Below are 9,597 nucleotides of genomic sequence, written 5' to 3'. Positions count from 1 at the left end.
TCCATATATTAACCATCATAAAAATAAATATCACACAAATCATAATATTAACCTACACATACAAAAATTAGTTCATGTTATCACCTACACATATCACAATATTTATATACATGCACATAACTAGTTCATGTTAACCTACACAAATCACAATAATAACCTAAGTATACAAATTTACTTCCTGTTATAGCCTACTCTTTTGTATTTACATACACATATCAGAATATTAACCTACACAAACAAACCTTGTTCATGATATCACATACAATTAATAGTATTAACCTAAACTTGTAAAATATTCGCATGTAGAAACACATCATATTTTTTTATAATTTTAATTATTTTATAATCTATCTTTTATGTGTAAGTAAGTACGAGTTATGTGTAGATGAATATTATTTATATGTAAGTGAAAATAAAATGAACTAGCAAGCTGTATAGGTGAATACGATATATGTGTAGGTAAATATTAGTTATGTGTTGGTGAAAAATAAAAGAAACAAAATTAGTGTAGGAGAAAATAAGTTGTGTTGGTAAATACGAGTTACATTTTGATAAAAATAAAAATAAATAACAATTTGTTTAATTGAATATGAGCTATGTGTAGATTATTATGTTACTTGTGTAGGTGATCAATTTAATACAATTCACCTACATATATATATATATATATTTTTATATGTAGGTAATTGAGAATTCAAATTTGAAACATTCTACAAGAATTAATGTGGAGAATCGATGTTGAAAGGTCAATAAAAAACATTTATAAATTACCTTTACTAGTTAGGGCAAGTAAGATGTCGAATCAACAGAGAATCAGTGGAAAGTGCTACTATAGTTCATTGTTCACTAATTAATTAAACTAGGCGGACAAACGATGTCAAGCGATTTGAATATTGATTTGGTTGTAAAACAATTTAAGAAAACAGTGACTACACTTCAGGTTCGGGGATATGTAGTAAACTGATTGACGATAATTTACACCAACTGGGAAATCACATAAACATGATTCGTTTAATAGAATAGATAAATGATTACTACACACAATGGCTTGGTTATGACGATTCACAGAACTTAATCCGAAGAATTGACACAACTGAACATGGTCTATCTAATTACCAGTTCATTAATATAAAACTAAGCATCTATCAATGATTAATGGAAAACGGTTTAATGACGATAAGAACTTAATCCTAAATGTTGATGAACACAAACCAGATAATTGATGATAAACGAAAGTCCCAAAAACACAACTATTTAATCAGTTCCAATAAACATATAGATTCAATCAACCCAAAAGATTAATCAAAACTAAATCCCAATACATGTAATGTTCATAAAAATAATCAGTTCATATGCAAACTCTACACCTGAAGTGGTCACGAGTGGTTTAGCCTTGCCTCTTCATCATGATTAGCTCGATTATGGATTGGAAGGATGAAACCATGGATGATTATGGTGATTGGAAGGTGTTAAGATGGTAAAGAATGGTCCCAAAATCACCTAAATATGTTAGGGTATGAAGCATGGCCGTCCTAGGGTTGAATTGGGCTTAAATATGGAAGAAAATGCCAAAACATCGTGTTTTCTGCCCAGGCGACCGTAGCCTACGGTCTCCCCACCGTAAGCTACGGTGGGGACCGTAGCCTAAGGTCCAAGCTCACTGCCTTACGGTGACTGCCCCCTCACACTATTTTGCTTATAACTTCTTCGTTATAGCTCCGTTTTACGCACCGTTTTCGGCTCCATCTTTGTCTTCAATTTCTCTATCATTCCATGCAACAAATTCTTCATTTCCATTCCATATCATATGTTCCAATTTAGCTCATTTAAGCCCCTATAAGCTCCACTAACCTATAAACGTAAAATCACTCAAAGTAATTGTGTCCAACATATATAAACACATAAAATACATGATATAACTTACTTAACACACATTATTTCACCCACACATCACATTCCCAAACTTGTCCTTTTTCGTCCCGAAAAAGATTTACAATGGAATCAGAACTAGAAACTATTTTTACTAAATACTCAATTTATTTTTTATTATTAACAGATAACACAAAAACCGCGATTGTCGATATTGCTATCCACTTAAACCCATGACCTAATACTTACCGGGACAAATAGGGTGTGACAAATTCATTAGTTTATATGATTAAGTGGAACCTACACATCAAAGACCTGAAGCTGCCTTACCATGCTTCATTATGGTTTTACCGAGCTAGACCATCTCAACTTGACTTAAACCTTAGAGTTAGATGATCAAAACTATGCACAACCATGTGTACAATTTTGAGCCATATATAATAGCTAAAATATCAAGGAAATTATCTTCCAACCTAAACTTAAGCATCAAAGTCTGCCAGAATGGCCATTAGATACGATTAAGGTACAATTAGGTATCTATCTAGCAAATCCCTACTACATGGCATACCCCCGTTATCAAGAAACACCCCCAAAGTCCATCTCTATAGGTGAGTATGCACGAAATCATATGTAGGGCTTATATATGACGTGTCCCATGTGGTCCGCTTCTTAATGGTAATGAGACGCAAGCACGGGGACCCCATATGACTAACAGCGTGGATGATCAAGTTAGTAGTGTAATTGTACTTTAAAAGCACGTAATGATCATGTTTAATGACTTATATTTGGCAGATAAACTTCGGGTTTGCTCTTTGAGCTCTTTTAGTATTCATAAATCCACTTAGGAGATAGGAATACCCAGATGATATACCGTATAAAGACCCATGGTCTCAGAACCCTAGAGCATCCCATCAATACAGGATTTAAGGTTATAAAACCATACACCTATGAAGCGTTAACCAGTTAAACTAGAAGCATTTTTCTTTATGTTTATATCACAAGCCATCTAGCATACTTTAACGTTAAGCCTATCCAAGCATCGTTCAATAGTCTATTCATATTTTAAAAAAAATTCTTTTTGGTGATCAAATCTAACACAAGGCTTGAGTATGGCCCGACCTTTCATCCCAGTCCTTACTCAGGCTTAGGTAAACAAACAAAACCCGAAGATGTTTCCCACTAAAATCAAGCAATTAGAGGTTCAATTGATTCAACAACCAAACCATCCTTTCATTCTTAAAGACTGAGCCTACCGACACATCCCAAATTAAGTGTGTTATTGTTCTTATTATTATTATTATTATTATTATTATCTATTTGCTTATTTTTAAAATTTTTATTTTATATATTTTTTTTATTTTTTTTTATTTTTTTATTATAATTTTGATAAACAGTTCCATTTTTCCTATCATTTTCCATTGTTTACAAAAATTTTAAATTCGGGACATTTTTAGCATTTTTCACCTTTTCAAATCCAATCCCGTATCTCCACACTTAAACGTTACATTGTCCCTAATGTAATTTTTCATTTAAAATTCGAGTGTGATACATGGGAACTTCAACATTTTAACAACCAAAGTAAAAGGAAAGAGACACATGCACTTGATTCAGATCTCTCTTGTCAAACGGGTCCTGGTAATAAGTAATGTTGCAAATTTAACCCGAACTCCTTGAACTTTGATATTACACTATATGTTCCACCGAATCTTGACTAGACCACCATGAACTTCCCCACACTTAGGGTTTAGTATGACTGCAAAACACAAGCAAAAAGTAACATGCAAAAAGAAAAACAAAACAAAATAAAATAAAAGGTCGTGTTGCCTCCCGGTCAGCGTTAAGTTTTAATTAAGGTATTCAGCCAGACTGTTACCTCATTTGGTGATTATGGTGGTCTAATGGAGTGCTTACCTTCCTCCGCTTCATTCTTCTTGCTTCTCCAACAGAGTGATAAATTATCCACAGTATTCCACCTTGGCCTAAAACACGCCACCCTTCTTTGTTCATTCTCAAACCCCGGTGGCTTTTTTACCTTCTTCTTCTTTGGCGGTTTCTTCTTACTCCTTCCACATGTCTCATCATTACCCGCCTTTTTACTCGCAGCCTTGATATCATCACCTGAAGTAGCCAACTCCTCAATTCGAATCTCTACTGCATTTTTAACTCCTCTTTTTCTCTCTCCCACTTCGACCTATCAAACACAAAACCCTCTTCTTCGATGTCATCCTCGCTGATATGAGGAAGACACCTGTTAGTAGCACCTGACCTAGAATATTTATTTTCAAAAGAATAATCAAATGAATTTGAAAATATATTTAGAACAAACTTACGGTTACCAAAGGTCATGCACACTGTTCCGTCTCGGCAATTGATTTGAGCATTTGATGTTACCAAAAACGGTGTCCCCAATATCACTCGAGGTTCTTCTTCATTCCTTGCTGGTGCATAATCAAGAACAAGAAAGTCTTCAGGATAGTAAAAATCACCAACCTTTACCGCGACACCAACCAACTTCCCCCGGGGCCGTATATGAGTGAAATCAGCTAACACCAAGGTGGTGTCAACTTCTTGTAAAGGTCCAAACTCAAACCGGTCATACACACTCCCCGGTAGAACACTTACACTCGCACCATAATCAACAAGTGCCTTGGTGGTCTTGAACTCGCCAATCTGAATGGGGATGAGTGGTGCCCCTGTTTCAAATTCTTCAACCGCATTGTTCACCCCATTATCTTCAATTGTGATGGCACTAACATGTACATTTTTACCATTTGATGAACTGCTATCCTGATGGCTAGGGTTCTTCAAAGTATCACTCTGTAGCTTGGATGAATTTCTTTTCAAACTCACCACTTCTTCAACTAGCTGACTCACTTGTTTATCCCTTAATGCATTAGCTTTTTCCTGGAGCTCTAACCTTTGATTAACACTTTTATTCTGAGCTTCCTGATCTGCCTTCATTTGCTTCAGGAAATCCATGACATCCTTGATTGACTCTTCTTTATTACCCCCAGAATTTCCTTGGCCTTGTTGATAACTCTCTTGATAGCATTTATTGTACCCCCCAAAGTCTCTCTGATTATACCCGCTCCGACAATTACCTGCGCTGTTCCCGTACTGTCTCTGATTCGACTGATATCCTGTTTTTTGAGAGCTGCCCTGAAAGTTCGGGTTCTGCTAAGTGTTCAGGTTTCTAGAGCTGAAGTTTGGGTGGTTTCTGAGTCCCGGCTGATAGGTGTTCGAGTTCATATTGTTGTTGTTGTACCTTTTCTCACCGTGAACATAATTAACCTCTTCTTCCTCGTCATCTTCATCATCTTCCGCAACCCCACAACTTGCCAAATTATGCCCTAGTTCACCACACCGTTCACAAACCAGATATGCTTTTCCTGACTTCCCTTTTTCTTTCGTACCAGCAACCATTAATTGATCTAACTTCTTTTCTAACCTTGCCATCCGATCATCTGAACTTCCACTATCTACTACTTTCACCACTGACCTCTTTATCATTCTGTTCGACTGGGCCTGTCTCTTAGAGTTCAAAGCATGTCTCTCAAGATGCCCCAATCTACGTGTTCATCATTAGTTAGAAAAGATCCATTAGTGGTAGATTGGAGGTCTCTCAAATCGTCAGTCGATAAACCATCATGGAATGCCTTTATCAATTCCCATAAAGCTATACCATGGCGAGGGCAAGTCCTCAACAACAACTTTAACCGCAGAAAAGCTTCATAAAAAGTCTCTCTTGTACGCTGCTGATAATTTCTGATAGATGTTCTAGCTTCTGAGGTTCACTGTGGCGTATAATACTCATATAAGAAATGTTGTGCCAAATTTTCCCACGTATAAATGCTGGATGATGGCAATGAGAGAAACCACTGCTTTGCTGTATCTTTCAGACTGAATTGAAAGACTACCATCTTTACCTCATCTGAAGTAAACCCTTGACTGGAGATTGTTGCACAGATTGAGTTAAAATCACTAAGTGTAAATACGGCTCTTCTGTGGCTTTTCCATGAAATGTGGGTACTCCGGTTAGACTACTCTGCCTGACTGAAAATGTTCTTCCATTTCTCACCGGAATAATGATTAGCAAGGGATTTGTAGCCACCTGTGGAATAAAATGACTCTGAACCCCTCGGACTGGTGGTGGAATGAAAGCTCTCGGGATCCCGTCATCAAACTCAAAGACGGGAACCTGTGGTTCTCTAACGACTGGACGTCTCTGTGCCTGCCGATACCTCGGTTGCTGATTCGGTTGACGATTTCTATTAGGTACTCGATCATCTTGAGGGTATTGTTGTTGATTCCTCTAGTAGTTCCAACCACCATTGTAATCCTCATACTCTTCTTCATCTTCCTGCTCAGGATCCCACTCTTCCATCCCATCCTCGTTTCTAACTCTTTCTTTACCAAAATCGAATCCGGTATCGTCTTCCGCAAATTGAAATTGCCCTTGACGGTTCCTTGTTTCCGAATGAATTGATTGATTATTGTCAAGCTTTTGCGGTCTTCGTTTTCAGTTGCCACACCCACGGTTCACTTGATGTCTGTTACGGTTCACATTCTGATTTTGGTTGAATACGGGCTCGTTTTGTGGATTGGTTGATCTTGGTTCAATGGTTGGTTTTGGGGTTCGGGTGGGTGTACCAATGGTTCTTGATTGTTTTGTGTACTCATGTTCTCTTCCTTTGGCTTTCGGTTGAAAATTGCTTTCTGAGATGCTCGGTTTCTTTTTGTTGTGTTTTCAATCTCAGGATCAAACTGAAGTGGTTCTTTCTCGCGAGAATATCTTGTTTGCATTAACCTAGAGAATTCTCTGCACACACTAAAACACCAAACCCCGCGAAAAATCACCGAAGAAAAAGAAATAAAAACTGAAATTAAAATTAAACTTAACTAGACTAACTAACTAAACTAGCACTTTGCGCGTTGACTCTCCGGCAACGGCGCCATACACAATGGTTTGGTTATGATGATTCACAGAACTTAATCCAAAAAATTGACACAACTGAACACGGTCTATCTAATTACCAGTTCATTAATATAAAACTAAGCATCTATCAATGATTAATGGAAAACGGTTCAATGACAATAAGAACTTAATCCTAAATGTTGATGATCACAAACCAGATAATTGATGATAAACGAAAGTCCCAAAAACACAACTGTTTAATCAGTTCCAATAAACATATGAATAATCAACCCAAAAGATTAATCAAAACTAAATCCCAATACATGTAATGTTCATAAAAATAATCAGTTCATATGCAAACCCTACACCTGAAGTGGTCACGAGTGGTTTAGCCTTGCCTCTTCATCATGATTAGCTTGATTATGGATTGGAAGGATGAAACCATGGATGATTATGGTGATTGGAAGGTGTTAAGATGGTAAAGAATGGTCCCAAAATCGCCTAAATATGTTAGGGTATGAAGCATGGCCATCCTAGGGTTGAACTGGGCTTAAATATGAAAGAAAATACCAAAAAATTGTGTTTTTCCGCCCAGGCGACCGTAACCTACGGTCTCCCCACCGTAAGCTACAGTGGGGACCGTAGCCTACGGTCCAAGCTCACTGCCTTACGGTGACTGCCCCGTCGCACTTTTTTGCCCATAACTTCTTCGTTATAGCTCAGTTTTACGCACCATTTTCGGCCACGTCTTCTTCTTAAAATTCTTTATCATTATATGCAATAAAATCTTCATTTCCATTCCATCTCATATGTTCCAATTTAGCTCCTTTAAGCCCCTGTAAGCTCCACTCACCTGTAACGTAAAACCATTCAAAGTAATTGTGTCCAAGACATATAAACACATAAAATACACGATATAACTTACTTAACACACATTATTTCACCCACACATTAAGAATATCTTAAGATTAATTAGAGGAATTAATGCATTGAACAAATCAGAGATAATCAATGGTTGAGATTGACTTCTCGCACTTCTCGCTGTAATATCACTTCTCGCATGATCCATGATATATATATATATATATATATATATATATATATATATATATATATAACATGAAGAATGGAAGAAGAAGATGATGAATTTGAAGAAAAAGAAAATCTTGCCGGTGTAGACGGATTATAGTTAAATTTTGTCGGTGTTGACAGAATTTAAATAAATATTGCTGGAGTTGACGGAATTTGAATAATTCCAACTTATAAGAAGAAAAGAAAAATCTCGTCTCCTTAGAAAAAATTTCTCTAAAATGCGTCTTCCAAGATGAAATTAAAAAGGCACATTTTTCAAGAAAATAAAAATTTGTACGGCCATGTAGGAAACATATAAAACCGTCTGGGGAGACTGTCTTTTGAGAAGAAAAGTTAAGAAAGAAATATAGTCTGTTCCGTCAATATTTTCAAAAATTTGGCCTTGTCCATCAACATTATTCCCATATTTTGTCTGCCCCTCCATATTTTAAAGAGTTTGTTCTACTCCCTCATAATAAAGATATTTTCTCAATGTGTCTCTTTAGTCCAAATTTTTTGGAAATATTCAAGACTTTTAGGTTATTTTGAGATTCTCTCTGTAATGGAGTATTTTGGAAATTCTCCCTAAACTATGTGTATACGTACGTATTTATGATATGGACACATAAACAATGATTAAATTTCTTTTTAAAATGAAAGGATGACATAACTTTTCTGTTAAATATATGGTTTGGAAAGAGTCCTTCTGACTGAGAGTGACATTTAGGAAGTCAAAAAGTCTTTGCATATTCAAATTGTTAGGTATGATGATGATGTTCTAAACGTGCTTGTAGGAATATCTCTATAAATCTAACATGGATTTCAGAATATTTGCACTTTGATCATTATCCTCTTCATTTAGTTAGTATACACCATGGTTCAGGTGATCTTTCTCTACTGTTACATAACCTACTTTATGCAACATATATTAATTAATTTGTATGCATGCACGATTGCAGGAGATAAAGATAAAAGTTAACATGCACTCAGAAAAATGCAGGAAAGGGGTAATGAAGACTATCACTAATTTATCCGGTGTCGACAAGGTATCGGTGGATTTACCCAAGGGGATGTTAGTTGTAATTGGGGACGTTGATCCGGTTTGTGTCGCAACTTGCTTGAGGAAGAAAAAATGGGTTGCTGAGATAGTAAGTGTTGGGCCAAAAAAGGATGAGAAGAAAGATGAAAATAAACTCATTCCGATAGTATATTATAACACTCCTTATGGATATAGTTGTCATCCTGTGTATCAATCATCTCGTCAAGCTGATGGTTGCATCATTCTCTAGAATGATAATGTACAAGATAGAATCAAAATGTTATGTGTGTATTCTTCATATCTCTATATATATCTTTCGTTTAAATGTAATTCATATAAACTTTGAGTATCAAGTTTAGGTAATTAATTAAGATATACGTGCAAACAAGTCATGACGTTCACGATTATTAGATATTAAACGAGCACCAATCTACGCTTTGCGTATCAAACGTTAGTAGAGCATAGAAAATCCTATTATAATAATTTATATTACTATTATTTTTAGATCAACGACGACTTTCTTTTTGTGTTTAGACCACTTGTGATTTTCAATTTGGTGAGCTCCGTTGCCCACTATAACCAGACTATGTTATCCGGGTTCACACTTTACTTAGTATAGTATATATGTTATTTAGTATAATATATATGTAACTAGGATAGTTACCTATGTAGCACATGGGTTAGAATAAATAAATTTATTCAA

The 9,597-nt window shown here is 35.9% G+C and overlaps 1 protein-coding gene across 1 annotated transcript; it reads left to right on the top strand.

Moving 5' to 3' along the window:
- The first annotated feature begins 8,729 nt into the window (after nucleotides 1–8,729).
- On the top strand, nucleotides 8,730–9,144 carry LOC143613207 (heavy metal-associated isoprenylated plant protein 2-like). Its single transcript, XM_077086981.1, has 2 exons — nucleotides 8,730–8,738; nucleotides 8,815–9,144. Exons 1-2 carry the CDS (start codon nucleotides 8,730–8,732, stop codon nucleotides 9,142–9,144), a joined length of 339 nt encoding a protein of 112 aa, XP_076943096.1.
- Nucleotides 9,145–9,597: the final 453 nt, after the last annotated feature.

The sequence above is a fragment of the Bidens hawaiensis genome, unplaced genomic scaffold (assembly GCF_021521415.1).
Source record: "Bidens hawaiensis isolate Kalapana, Puna unplaced genomic scaffold, B.hawaiensis_p1.1 tig00036820_1, whole genome shotgun sequence".
Classification (NCBI taxonomy): domain Eukaryota; kingdom Viridiplantae; phylum Streptophyta; class Magnoliopsida; order Asterales; family Asteraceae; genus Bidens; species Bidens hawaiensis.
The sequence above is the reverse complement of the archived record's forward strand: the minus strand, read 5'-3'. Positions and strand labels throughout refer to the sequence as shown.